This window comes from Harpia harpyja, chromosome 4 (genome assembly GCF_026419915.1).
Source record: "Harpia harpyja isolate bHarHar1 chromosome 4, bHarHar1 primary haplotype, whole genome shotgun sequence".
Lineage (NCBI taxonomy): Eukaryota > Metazoa > Chordata > Aves > Accipitriformes > Accipitridae > Harpia > Harpia harpyja.
Window position 1 is genome coordinate 71,128,962 of NC_068943.1, and position 15,225 is coordinate 71,144,186.

The following is a 15,225-nucleotide window of genomic DNA, read 5'->3' on the forward strand; positions in this document are numbered from 1 at the left end:
GAACCCAAGTGGTTGCTTTTAAAAGCTGCTTTCCTTTGTATGTATGACAACCTAGAGAAGGGCTATGCCATTCAGCCATTTTTATGCTTACTGAGCAGTATATTGTTACAAAAGCACTGGTGAGAAGACTGCATCGCTTTTTGCAGCCACACATCTTGCTGCTTTAGGATATCGGCAGTGTAGTTGGGTTGTCCCAGTCCCTGGATGAATTATTCAGGCTCTTGACATCAGAGGCTTCCGCTAGCGGATTGGCTGGTGCTCGGATAATAAAATCTTTCCACAGGAAAACAGTGGAGAAGGATGATGGCAGTGAGACCAGCAGAACTGCTAGTTCCAATACAGCTGGCTTTGTCTGGCTGTTGTGTCTCTACAAGGATATATAAAGATGTTTTTAAGGTTTGGCTTCATGTGAATTCTCCAGTAAGAGCAGTGGAGGGATTTGTGTAAGAGGCCTGCATTTCCAGTGAAGGAAAAAAATCAGATTGCTCTTGAAAAATTACTTCTGCCTGTGTTCTAAAGAAACACTGCACACTACACGAGGCAGGAGTAGCAGCCGCAGCAGCAGCAACAGCAGCAGCAGCAGCAGCAGCAGCAGTGCTTATGGCTCGCTACAAAGGTGCTGGTGGCAGAAATGTTACATCGTTAAATCTGCTTCCCGGGTTCTTTCAGTACCGGCAGGGTAAGTGGTGCAAATAAGGAGCTGACAGTCCTTGCAAGTGGGGAGAGTGTGAGAAACTGTATGACACGTGTCTTGTGGGTATAGATAAACAGTACCTCTGCAGAGAAATTACATCGGTTCAATGAAAATAACACATTTGCTTCCAGGGAAATTTGTAAAAACCATATTTATAATGGAATTTGTAAAATCAATGCACTACTTGTGATATGTTCAGACATAGGTTTTACAGTGGTAAAATCTGTTCCTTTTAAGCCTATACAAAATAAATGCTAAAACCCAGAAACTTTATTATTAGTAGTTGCTGTTGGGCTCATAAAGAATATATTGCTCACATATATTCCCTTGAAACAGATTATTTTGAAAGGCTATTTCTGCTGTTTGTTGATATGACTGAAACGGAGTATATCTTCTGCAGGTAAATGTTTAAAAGCTGGGAGCTGGTTCTCTGATTTCCAGTTGTTCTTAGAAGGCTGTTTCTTAAATCGCCAAGTTGCACTGGAACTACAAATTAGGGAATCATTTTCACTCATTTCTTTGATCAGAAATTTGATTTCTAAAGGCCCAATTCTTTTCTTTTGGCATACCGTTGTAGTATCAGGGTTGCTGGGGATTTTAAGTTACAGAGGTGTGAATGAAGCCAGAGCTGGACTGATTCTGTCCGTGCTCCATCTCCATCCCCACACCTACTCACACACAACCCAATTCAGGTGTGCAAGTACTTCCATTGAAATTAACTGGGCTACCTGTATATGTAATTGCTTGTCAGAGCACAGCTGACACTTACTGTATGTCACAAGGGAAACATCTTGGTTTTGGTTAGAAACCATACAGCGAGAAGTCTGTTTTCCAGAATGCAGAAACAATTGTCACATATAACATCAAGCCACCCCTGCCAAAAATAGTCAGTGTTGAATGAAGCATGGTGCAGTATTTTGAGTGATATTTTTCATAACTTGCCTGTCAGTGCAACAAGTAGATTCTGAGAATGTAATGAATGTTTTAAAAATTATATAAGACAGCCTGCCAAATGAAATCGAACAAAAGGAAAATACAGAATGCAAAATTATTTTCTTAGATATGAAGTGTGCTGATCTAGTAATAGATGCTGGAAAGGATATGTATCTTTTTTTCCTCTGGTATTTCTTGTATGTTGAGATATCATTTATATGTAAAGAAAATATCCCCGACTCATAATGCACAAACACTTTTGGGAGCTCGTACGTGGTCAGGGAGCCATTGTTGTCCCACTTAAGATAACATTTTGCCTGATGAATTTTGTGTGGTAATTTGTGTCTTTATGTACGCTCATTGTGGAGCAGCATTGCATGAGTGTAAATCAGGGAGCTTATTATTAGTCATGCATCAAACTTAGTAGTTATCTATTCCAGAACTTTAAAGGGGATTAAAGAATATTCCCTTTTAATTTTACAGATGTGAAAGAGATCAAATCACTATTCAGTGCTGCACAAGTCAGTAGCAAAGCCAATAACTAAAATTAGATTTTCCATCTGCAGGTTTTGGGACATGCATGTGTTCTTATAGGAAGTAAATATTTAACAGCAATTTTATTTATTTGGATTTTCTGTAGAGAAATGAAGGGGCTCATTCAGAACTGATGATGGTAATAACATGATTTGTTTTTCAGTGAGACAGGTATTTCCTTTTATTTTTGAAAGAAAAATCTCCAACATAATTACTTGAATGCCCCTGTTGTGAAATTATTCCACGTGTTAAAACTGATTCCCCACAAGGAAGGGACAGGACTTTGTGGATTGGTTATGGCGCTGTGATTCTCTTCCCTCTGCAGCCATGACCCTGGCTGCTGTAGTTGGAGGAGCTCATGCAGGAGCTATTTTTGTCTATGCAGCTGGCAACAGTCCCTGAGGGACTATATGAGAATGAGTGAAATTCACTATAAATCAGACAAGTGCTTCAAGACAGGACTAAGGGAGGTAGTAAGTACCAATATAGAAACTGCCTGGACTAGCTAATGGCTCCCCCCTGGCCTGATCTCCCAGAGGACCAATAAGCTTAATAATGCAATTTCAAATCTTTAATTCAACATTCTAAACATTTTCAAATATACATGCTAAGAGTACTTTTTCTAAGTCCCTAACTGACTTTCTGCATAAAAGCAACTTGACCGTGAGAGACATGGATTCTAGTTAAAATGTACAGAGAAGTTCTAGGTGCTCAGACCTTGGGTAAATATAGTATGGACTTAGAATTCAAATTTATTTTGGCACTCAGATTTGAAAAGGTGTCTTACTGGTCATTGATTCATTAAGACTTGAACTTTGCTGTGAAACTCTTCAAATAGTCAAGTGTCAGAGCATTATTGTAAGAATATGAAGTTTTTGTTATGGGTAGTTAGAGGCAAAATTAACTGTCTCAAGAAAATACAGTGGCATTTCTGGCAAATGCAGAATGCATTTGTTGTCAATAGGGAATACCATTCTTCCATCATGTAAATCCAAAAGTAATCAGCAATGTCTAATCAAACTGATTTCCTTTTTTTCTCAGATGAGCAAGAGTCAGTGCAGAAAAGGACTTTCACAAAATGGATCAATACTCATCTGGCTAAGGTAATATATGGCTTTGAAATTTATTTTTTAAAAAATCAGACCTTTTTATCTATGCCTATACAGGCCCTGGAGGATAGAACATATCAGATTGTCTGAGCAGAATGGCATAAACTTAAAAAGAGATCCCCATTATCTGTACACCATAGAGGATGAATCCTTTTTAGCATTATAGTGGTCAGCTGCAGCAGTGTGAGTCACATCTGCAGGCAACCACCCAGCTCCTTTGGCTAAAACTGAAAGGTAGCACAGTAGCTGCTATTTCAGCCAGAGGAAATATTTGAAACTGCATTCTGTGAAACTGAAATATTAACCTTATTACAAGCGTGTATTTGAATAAAACTTGAGTCAGTTGTTGTGTTAAAAACATAAATAGTGCTTTGTGAATCCAGTGCCAAATTAATTATCTGATACATCTTGGGATTTATCATGAAACTATTGTTGCTTCTTCTTACCACAACCTAAAACTCCAATTTTGGTTTTAGCAGAATACAGACAGTGATTTACACACAATTTAAAAAGTATTAAGCTACAACTGGTACCAACTTTATCTGACAACATAAGCAGTGAGATTTAATTTGGCATTTCCCAGAGTTTTCACACAGCACAGCTCTGACCATAGTTATCAATTGGTCCAGTAAATTAAAATATTTAAACACCAGAGGTGCTCTTTAAAATGCATGTTTTTAAATCATGAAGATTAATGAACTTGAAAATTGAGCAAGGAATAGCTGCAACAGCACTGTTTTAGCTTCTGTGTAAGGAATTGGCTAATAATGCCCTCAAAAATGAACAGACCAAAGCAGGAAGCCCATATAATGCTCTATCATGTGATTTGGTCTAATGAGACTGTGTGGAAGAGCAACAGCATTTATTTACATTACTGAGGAATGTAATTGAGGAATTTACTGTGAAATGAACTGCACTGGCATTGTAAAATTCAGTTGCAAGAACAAGGTTATCTTCAGGACTTCTTGACAGTGGATCCTCACTGGGAATGATGTCTGTCCCCCGTTCTCTTTGAAATAATTTGGAAAAGGTCCCCGTGCAGCAGAGAAATTAAGCACTCTATGTATGTTCCATTTACTTCAACCGAGATGGAAGGGCATTCAGTATTTGCTAAAGTGTTAACAAAGAGGGCCGTGAACATGTGTCAGAGGAGAAAAAGAACTCTTATTTCATGTTCTTCTATTTTCTCATTGTATTGTGTCATTAATAATTGATCAGTAATATCCAATAATAATTGACAAGCAGATACATGTACATATTGTTAGGTATATGTATGTGTGTATGTAATGATATAATTTCCTAGTAATAACTGACTAATCCTTGGGAAGAGGCAAAGTTGTGGTGGCAGCTCTGTTAAGAGATTTTGCTCTGGATTGAGAGTTGTGAATGCTACCTGTGGTACTAGTTTCTTTGGGCCATGAGGGCTCTGGTAAACCTTTTGACTTCTGTGATCTAGGCATATATTTCTTTAATGGTTGTGATATTGTGAAGGCTAATCACATACTCACATTCAAACCAAGCAGTTAACCAGCCACAGCCCTCACTTTTAGCTACCTGAGCTACCCTGTGGTAATTGGTTTGTGTTAATTCACCCTTTAACAGGAAAGTTGTTTCTATTATACTTTTATTGATGGCTGTCAGCAAGTTTGTCTCACTGCCTAAGTCAGATGTATAGATTAGCTGGCTTTGCTTCCCATTTATGCTGTTATGCTGCCACAGGAGAAGCACTGTTTATAAATCATAGAGATTAGACTCTACAGAAAAGGAGTGACCCATGCCATTCAAATTTTTAAGTTTTTAAAGCTTAAGCTTTTAAATATTTGTTAGTTGTAGCTTTTGATAGTGTGGAAATATGTTTTCTGAGTTCATCACAGCTGTAGGAAACACTGATGGGTCTGTGAAATGTGCAGGACCCCCCACACACTCGTGTTCCAAATTGTAACCCAGAAATTTGATATTTAGGTTATTTGATTCTTGTAAAAGATTGTTGTGGGGTTTATTATTTCAAAAGAAACAGGAAAGCTGTAAGATCCCCATGTCTGGAGGCCTTTGAAATGTGACAAGGAAAAATCCCGGAAGGAGACCCACTTTTAGGCAGCATTGTCTGCATTCCGCTCTCGTCTTTAAACCCAATAAAACGTGGAGCACCTGCCAAAACAGTACCTAGCGAAGAACACCGTGAAGCGCTGGCCTCTCAGTGATAGCAGAGAAACAGCAATACATGCATTTGGGCCTGTGTCTGTTAAAGCCAGGGAGGTTACACTGGGGTTAAATAATATGGAAGGAGATGTAGGACCGGACTGGCTGCAGGTGTTGAGGTGTTGGTAACGGGGGGGGGGCTGCAGGGCGGCCTCTGTGAGGAGAGGCCGGTTCTAGCAAGCTCCAGCGGGCCCACTGCAGGACATGGCCGAGCCCCTCAGCCAAGCTGGTGGTGCCTCCGGGAAAGTGTATTTGAGAAAGGGCAAAATGCTGCACAGGGAGTGGGAAGTGAGGGAAAAAGTGTGAGAAGCAGCCTGCAGACGCCCAGGCGAGAGCAGAAGGAGGGGAGGAGGACGTGTCCCAGGCAGCCGAGCAGGGACTCCCCTGAGGCCCCTGGAGAGCCCACGCTGGAGCAGGATCCTGACAAGAACTGCAGCCTGTGGAGAGAAGCCCACGCAGGAGCAGGTTTCTCCTGAAGGACTGTATCCCGTGGGAGGGACCCCACGCTGGAGCAGGGCAAGAGTGTGAGGAGGAAGCAGCGGCAGAGAGAAGCTGTTATGGACCGACCACAACCCCCATTCCTCATCCTCCTGTGCCTTTGGGGGAGAGAGGAGCTGGGAGTGAAATTGAGACTGGGGCAAAAAGGGGTAGGTGAGGGGAAAATGTTTTCAATTTTGTCTGTCCTTCTCACCATCCAAGTCTATTTTATTTGGAAATAAATTAGTTTTCCCCAAGGAGAGCCCGTTTTGCCTGTGACGGCAACTAGTAAGTGATTTCCCTGTCTTTATCTCAACCCAACAAGCTGCTTCATCTTGTTTACTTCCCCTGCCCTGTTGAGAAGGGGGAGTGAGAGAGCAGCTCACATGTTACCCACATAATTACAGCTGAATTTACAGAGTTACTTTTTTCAAAGGTGTAGCCTTTTTCTGCTCCCTTACTTTGTGTGTATGTATATGCCAGTTGCCAGATTGCAGTTTACAATGTAATCCAAAATGCAATCCAGGGTTACTGTGCTGAATTTTACTCAACATATACAGGATTCAAAATTAACAGTAACTTCACTTCAAATTGGCTCTCTGTTTCTTGGCTACTCTTGTAAAACTTCTTTAATTTTGGAGGAAAGTTTAAGAGTTGCCATTTTTACTAATGTAGTAAAATTATTAATGGGAAAAGTAACAGGAGGAAATAAGAAAAAAACTAAAAACTATAACTAAAGTATCTGTAACTCTGACACCATGGCTACCTGGAGAAATGTTCCATCATGAATGAGTTTGAATGTTTTTGAAAAAGTGCTGGTAAGTAACTGCATGAAACATCAAAAAAAAAAAAAGTGTTTCTTAAGCAAAGATAGATGGGGATTCACTGCAGCAATTTGAAAGATGGGTTTACTGATTGCAAAGGAAAGGAAACTTTGCTAAGGTAGAGTTTTCATCCTTATACCGTCTTGGTTGAGTAGAGCAAAGGAGGGTTAAAAAAAAGAGCAGTTTCTGACATTGTGAAGGGTAGTGATTTGAAAGGAATGGAAATGCAGAACTGATTTGATTGTGTTAGGTAGAACCGAGAACAATTAATAATCTGAGAATATTAAGCAGGATGCAATAGTTTGTCAGGGTTTGCTGAGTGAAAGATTCTTTACTGCTAATCTTTAAAATCTTGGTGTATGCTTTTCTTCTAAAAAGTCACACTCTAATTGAAACAGAAACCAATTCAATAACTAAGTTAAGTCCCTCAAATAGATGAAAAAATCATTTTTGGCTTTTTAACTGTAAAGTTAATAACGGGTTTGAGAATATGGATGCAAATAAATAAGAATGAACAAAACACGTAGACAAAATGAGAATACTGGTGAAATTTCTTCACTGAAAGGGTTATCAAGCACTGGAACAGGCTGTCCAGGGAAGTGGTTGAGTCACCATCCCTGGAGGTATTTAAAAGAAGCGGATGTGGCTCTTAGGGACATGGTTTAGTGGTAGACTTGCCAGTGTTAGGTTTACAGTTGGACTCAATGATCTTAAAGGTCTTTTCCAACCTAAATGTTTCTATAATTCTATGATTTGAACTTTATGAAAGGGAGTAGGAGGGAGGTACTCGTTTTTTATTCTCTCTTGCTCTTACAATAGGATGCTACCTTTTTAAAACTATGTTTCCTAATTCAAAGGTATGTTCTTCCACAAGCAGAAGATGGGTAAAAGACTTGACATCAGCTAATTATGGGACAACTCAAAGAAAGATTGGGGTAAAACAGCTCTAGCACAAGCTGTGCCCTTATCCATAGGGCAATGTCTCACAGGGGAAGAACACAGAGGAAAGAGCTGCAAGTATGACAATTAGCAGGTAGTGTAATGCAGCTTCATTTTGGGTCAGCTGTTAGCACTAGGCTGCATCTGTCCCTCTGCTGTCTGTCTCCCTAATGCCAGCTGAATCCATTCTGTGATTCTGACTCGGGAATCTGGTGAGACTCAGCAACTGGAAATACTCTCTTTTCTCTGCCACCTACTTGCAGAAATTGGGTCACAATCTACCAGATGAATGTGATCTGTCTTCTGGCCATCCAGTTTAATTTTTGTGCATCTGTGCAGTTCTACTAATGATAAATCAGATATGCATGTGTAACAGGACAAGAAGTTTTTTAGTTGCGTGTTATTTATTCATATTTCTCTAAGGTTATAGAACTGGACCTCTCTCCTCTCTGTCTCAGCCTTCAAAGACATAGAAATAATTTGAGTATGCTTCTACATATCTTTTGAGGCATCTTTTCAAAGTCAAAGTTTAAAACACAAAACAACATTACACCAAATATTTCAAAAAGGAGATATTAAATCCATTCAGAACAGCAATTACTTAAATGCATTTCATTTCATTGCCTATGCCAATTTTTTAGATAGTGGATTAGATGAGTAAAGATGAAAAACCTGCCTCTTTGTAAAACATCAGATGTGTACACCTTTTATTGCCTTTGTCATCTTTGGTGAAAGTGTTGGGAAACAGTAGTTTCAAAGCTTTGGAACACAGACCGTAAATTGGTTTAACCCAATCAAATAACATCTTTGTTCTCGGTTGTAGGGATAACTTCAGTATTTGTACCCACCAAAGTATTGTTGTAAACTCACCAAACAGAGTAAACAACAAATACATACTGAAAGAAATTATTATTCATTTTCTATTTCCATTAAAAGGATGCACACATCAACAAACAAAAGCAGAGGATGGATATCAAATAAAAATAAAACTAAGAATGGGTGAAAATTTTTTAATTATACTTATGCAATGTTTTCATAATGCTGAATTAAACCTGGGCATTAAACATTACATTAAGGCTTTTGAAATTGCAAAATGGTATGTTTTATAGCAAAGAAAGGAAGGAAAAGAAATGGGTATATAAAGATTTACAACTCACACACAGTGCTGTCAGCGATAGTAGTTTGTTCTTAGAGTGTAACTTGGTCTTCATACAAGAACCTCACCAATTTTCATCAATGAACTAGGTAATTCTGTGTTGTTTTGTCTTTTTCAAATGGGAAAACAGAGGCTTCCAGTATCTTAGTCACTGACACAGAAAAAATTTAACCTAGTGTCCATCTTGACTGGATGATGAGGAAAATCTGACTGGCAGTTTTCTACTCCAGCAGTCACATGTTTTCACTATTATTGCATGTAACTTCTAATGTTAGTGAACGCTAAATTAATTTTTGTGATGAAACTAATAACGTAAAACTTAGGGCTGAGTCCCTTAGACTTTAATCATAAAAATAGTCATTAACAGCAAGGAACATGAAAACCTATGTGCTTAAAGATTTAGGGATTAAATTGGGGCAGAGGAATGGGCCAGCTATTACAGAGTAACTCTGAAATTTCATGTTCTCCTTCCCATTCCCACATGTATTTCCCTGAAGAGACAAATTCAGTATTTACACAGATTTGTTCTTGTTTGTGCATGTGGATAGGTTTTCACACATTTTTCAGCAGTTTTTGAAACATTATTTGAAAATTAATGTAGCAAAGGTAGTTTCCAATGTTTGCATTGGCATTCATTATGATGCAGATACTGTTGTTTGTATAGTCTGATTTATTCATTACAAAAGTTAAGTACAGTGTGTGAGGAAAAGATTCCTGTAGCAAAGATGCAGATGAGAGATGAAATGCAAGAAAAAGTGTTGGAATAGAAGAGTGAAGCTTAGCAAATATATTTTGGTTCCATAGCTGAGGTTTGGATTTTACAGAACTTATTTTACTATGTCAGGGGAGGAATGTCTAGAGATTGCAGGTCTATTATAAATCTCTTTCTTTGAGGCTTGTCAGTCAAATACTTTTCATGTGTACCGATGCTCAATTCCTTAAATAATTCAGAATATTTCCTGAACACTGCAGCAAATTAGATAAGTTTGTAAGAGCAATAAGTTTAAGCAAAGCATTTCCTCATCAATTTCCATTTGTGATCAAATCTAAATACAGTTATTTAAATAAATATTTAATCAGGAAAAATCTGGTTCATTAACCTTTAAGATTCATTCCCAATTAATTCATATTCCTCCTACAGAGCACATGAATTTACTTTTGCCTCCCTCTTTGTGACATGACTGTTTCGAAATGTCATTGTTACTATAAACTACACTACTGTGCACATACTGCAATAAATGAGTGTTTAATAGAATACGTGCAATGCATTATGTAGCATATCATTAGCATTACTTTGCTTTCTTGAAGAAGCTTAGGAAAAAACAAAATCAAATACTAAGGCATCTGAAATTTTAGTGTAGACCTGACAAGTTGCAGACTTAATGTCTAATTGTTCATTGCAGTATTTTCTGAGTTCCCACAAAGAATTTTGTTCAAGAACTTTATAAACAGCAGCTTTTCTTTAATATTACAGGATTCTGAGAGGTTACTTCATATACTTTTTAAATGTTCTTTTTTCCTGGTTTAAAAATGCCTTCATTAAATTCTTTGCACAGGCTTTCCAATACTGAATACAGTGTGTTAGGATCATTGCTGTTGATTGCATTGCTAGAGCTATATATTTACACACAAAAAGCCAAAATCTGGAGTACATTCAATATTTTCAAGATTACAAAATTTTAAGTTAGTTTTCATTCCCTGCTTTTACTGATTTACAGTTAGTATTTTGGCAGTGCATTAAGGCAACTGAGTGAATAGGTGTTAAATCCTGTTGAGTCTTTAGAATAAAAAGTATTCAATAGATTTTAACTGAATACAGCTTTTAAAAAAAAAACAACTTTCTTCTCTGCAGGCTAATAAGCAAGCAGTGTACAGCTTCACTTTCTCCTTTCATTTCGTGTGACATTATACATGCAGCCAAGGAGTAGGTATTTATCCATTCCAACAGAGGATGTTGTGTTAATCTCAGTAGAGGATCTGCCTGGAAAAACAGTCAAGTAGCTTGAGCCATCCTGTGCAATGGTCCATATACAATAAATAAGGGTATATGAACTTCTCAGTATCAGCTAGTATATGTATACCTTCCTGAATTTTATCGACATGGAGAGTGAGATTGGTATCTATGGAATCCTTATGTAAAAGAGGAATCTATTCATCTATATATGCCACTAATATAACTCATTTCATACTTCTGAGAGAGACTGGAGTCATAATAATAGGGTAAATTCTATGCTCTTTGCCCAGAGTAGTAAAAAAAAAATATTTATGAAACACAATGAGGGTCTTACTTCCTTGTAATCAGGTGTTAACATCTTCAGGGTAATGAAAAACATTGTATTGTAAAATGTAATATGCAAAATATTTTTGGCAGTCTGTATAATTAACTAGTTTTCCATATTAGAGGAATCTCATACAGGAGATCTTGTGATACAGCTGTTGTATCTGCCTTCTGTTCCTGTTTTATTGGTGTTAAGGTGTGTGCTGCTAAACACTGGCAGTGTTTGTAATTACGCAACCTTCCAGCAACAAAAAGTACATTTCAGCCTGCTAATTTATAGACAATTGTGATTCTCACACTTCAGAGCAGCAGGTCTTATATTAACTTTGGTGTAAGTCATTTGATGGTTTCTTTGTTGCTTCTCATCTTATTCAATGCTTTCTCATACTTCCCCTAGTTTTCCCCAAATCAATATTCAATTCATGTTGAAAGGAAAGTACTGTAGGTGTTAATTTACTTGGATGATGACTTAAGGGATACGTTTACTGTCTTACCATAGTACCATGCCTCAGTTAGAGTGCAAATCTGGTTTTTGTAACTACTGTCAGTGAGGAGCGACCAGTGAGGGGTGGTTCGGAGCAAGAGCTTGACATAGGCGATCAGAGGTTATATCTATAGTATGAAGCTATGCACTGTGGAAATCAGAGGTGCTTCCCAGACTTGGTTTGCATATGAATGCCAGATGATTTTTTACTTCATGTTGGGATGAGGCAAATTCTGGCCTGTACCCTGATTTGAGACTAAGGATACCACACCGCTCAAGCTGGGAGGGAGCTGTGTTGTGCTCAAACAGGTCGTCCGACAGGCATGTTATGGGCACCAGGGTTACAGGTCACTGTAAATCTTACTTACCCTTCAATCTACAGGTATCCTAAATTACCCTCTATAAGAACCTGTCTCTCTTCATTACTGTAGAGTGAATTTCAAGAGACAAACCTCACTACTGGGGCATTTAGGTAGCTGGTGAGATTTTTTAGGCCTTTACCTCCTGTTGGATTAGGATGGCAGCTGCTATATAATCCTCTTGTCTTTATTGCTGAATTATTTTAGCACATACTGATAAAACCAAAGCTGCTTCGAACTTCAAACAGGAAATGATAACATAGAAGGTGAGGAAAATTAATTGCATTTATGTCAACTGTCTGTCATGCAAGACTGGGACAAATTAATCTACTGTGACCTGTTTGCTCCGTTGATTTCTTTGGTGTTATATTAAGGAAGAACGTGATCCATTATCTATTGCATTGCTAGGAAATAAAAAAGAACTATGATGAAGTATACCCTCATAATGAGTTGTAATGCTGCTTTATTTTATATACATGAGAAAATAGACTCTTTATTATTGTGGCTATTAGAGCACATCAAATCTCAGATGAAGTCTGCTTTCAGCAGAGGAGTTCTTTTTCCACTTTATGCCAAAATTATGTCTCATTGAAATATTAGTTCATCCAAGCTGAACAATGAAGGCAGGATGTTTTGATTTTGGGAGCTAGAAACCTTTGCTTTCTCCTGATTTGTTGTAGCATTTTTACCTTTTCAAGAGCAATGTTTCATTTGTTAAGTTCATCTTTTCAAATCTATGTTTCTACAGAAGTAATAGATCAAGTTGTTGTACAAGCATCTTTTTTTCAGAAGTACCCCAAAAGTAAATTATTAAACCTAAAGTAATTTCAAGAATTTTGTAGTCTGATTATCATTTTAATGAATGAGTAGGTATGAATATTAGTATTATGTTAATTAGTGTGTATATGAATGCTGACAAGCTCATGGAATCTAGAGGGTGTTTATTTCATTTATTTCAGCTGGACCAAGTTTCAGCTTTTTGTTTCTAAGACACATTTTGTGATCATTGAAATGCTGACAAGCTGAGAGCCGTAGTTCCACAAACTGGGATGTTTTTAAGAAAATGGAGTTTAATGACGTGACCTTGTTATTCAAAATTCCAAAAACATCATCTGTTTACATATTTTTCAGTATTATCATTGTTGTGTTTGCAAATGTAAAGACATATGCTAAGCAATTTGTCTTAAGTAGAAGCTGACACAGTGCTAACAACACTGGAAGCCTGCAAGGCCTGGAGGAGAGGAAAGAAAAAATCAGCAGCTTAGTGTAACAACTGTCAGCTGTGAGAAAGCAGCAGCATTGCTCAACCAGCTACACTGCTTTAGGGATCTTTCCTTCATACAGCTCCTTGTATTGCTTGACTGAGAGAGTGAAATTTCTGTGACATACTTAACACTAGGCAAAATAGGCTGATAGATTGAAATGTGACTGTAATAGTACATCTGTAAGTTGTGCGTATTTTATAGACTCATAGGCAGTTGTTGGTGTGTTTCTTTTCTTGTTTTAGGGAGCAGGAGGTTTTTCCGTTGTATCATTAGTGGCAGAAAGCATCTAGCACTACAGTCCTGCACCAGAAATGTTCAATAGTTAAACAATATGGTGGCAAAGCAATGGTTAAATGATACATTAATATTAAACATTATAAAACATAAAGAAGGGGACCAGCCACTCTTTGTGCTTCTGTTCAAAAGGAAAGGAGGTAGGATGTAATGCTTGTGAGCCTTTGTAATATCTGAAGTCTTCTTCCTTTTCAGCGCAATCCTCCTATGCTGGTGAATGATCTGTTTGAAGATATCAAAGATGGGGTAATGCTAATTGCCCTTTTGGAGGTTCTTTCAGGGCAGAAGCTGGTAAGAACTTCCTTCCATCTGAATATACAAGGTAGCTGCATAACTTCTCTAGGATAATATGTCTCTATATTTGAATACAGTAAAAAACCTGACTGCTGCATAGCAAAGTAAGTTTATTCACAGAGTGGACTATTTTGTTACAAAACAAAACTAAAAAAAGATTATTACAGACTGGCATTCTTGATTTTATGTATTTTATATTAATTTTGTCTTAGTAGTTCATAAAAATTGCTTATTTTTATTAGTCTTTGTAGTTCATCTGGGTGTTACTACTATGACACAAACAAGGTCTAAACTGCTGGCTATTTCTATACACCTTGAAGAAATAATGACAGTCTTTTCTTGTTAAATTTACAGCTTTCTCTCTGAAAAGAAAAGCGAGCCCCTCAAATTTCTTGGGGTTATATCCATTTACCTTGACAGCTGCTTTGCTACTGTGAAGAACCTTAAGTGACGCCAAATGGCTTTTTCACAGCCAAGGGGCCACAATGTGCACATGGCAAATAGGCTGTCTTTTGGGAGCCAGGCTAGTTTTGCACACGTGATGTGGAAGAAAAGTGAAAGGGTTTAGACCAAGGGCTCTCACTTTTTCCAAACCAGCTCGCAGATCGGGTAGCAGCACCTGAAGGAGTTAGAGCAACAGTCTGTCATTCAGCTTGCTCTAGGGTTCAGATGTTACCTGTTCCCTCACGTGCAGGCAATTTGCAAGTGCCACACTTTTGCCTCTTTTTCCATATTTCAGCTCTGTTTTGATTGCAGGTGATACCCAAAATTAGGTAGTAATTCAGACTGCAAGAGTGATTTTACTATAAGATGGGAAAAAAGCTATCCTTTCAGGTGTGTTTCTGCTCTGTTGAAATACACCTATTTCTGTTTCTGTTCGTCTAAGACAGAAAGTCTCCCTCTTGTGGCAAAACAGAAGTAGTAAAACAGGAAAAGAATTTTAATGATGACACCTGTTATAATGAAATTCACGGGATTGTATCCTGCCTATATTAATTAGTGAAAGGCAAGAGATACTACAGGACCAGAATAACGTCTGGTTAATTTAAAGGTTATGAATACCATAATATGATATTCTGTAGTAACTGCAAGAGGAATTTTAGAATCTATAGCAGGCCTTTGTTAAATCCATTTGTCACTCTATGAACATGAATTTAAATTATAGTAGTTGTATATTTGCATTAGAATATAAGATTCAGTGGGTAATTTAATTCCACTGTAAAGTATTAGAAGCCTAGGATATGTTCTTGATTTAATTCAAATAATCCTGTCTTTTTTTAGCCTACATGTCTGAAGTCCAGCGAAATTCGTTGTTCAATGAGGGTTTGTGATAGTTGGGTTTTTTAATCGCCAGGAAGGTATTAGAAAGTATTGATAAAAATCCTC

At 37.7% G+C, this 15,225-nt stretch overlaps 1 protein-coding gene across 16 annotated transcripts in view; it reads left to right on the forward strand.

Annotated features, from left to right (window-relative positions):
* Positions 1-15,225, forward strand: part of SYNE1 (spectrin repeat containing nuclear envelope protein 1) — a 327,350-nt gene that overhangs the window by 54,499 nt on the left and 257,626 nt on the right. For all 16 annotated transcript variants that reach the window (XR_008234789.1, XM_052784707.1, XM_052784709.1 and 13 more), the window contains exons 3-4: positions 3,203-3,264; positions 13,741-13,836. Coding sequence is in view for 15 of the 16 variants with exons in the window: in XM_052784707.1 (XP_052640667.1) it covers positions 3,203-3,264; positions 13,741-13,836 (158 nt within the window). In the remaining variant the exon portion in view is untranslated. The remainder of the gene's footprint in view (positions 1-3,202; positions 3,265-13,740; positions 13,837-15,225) is intronic.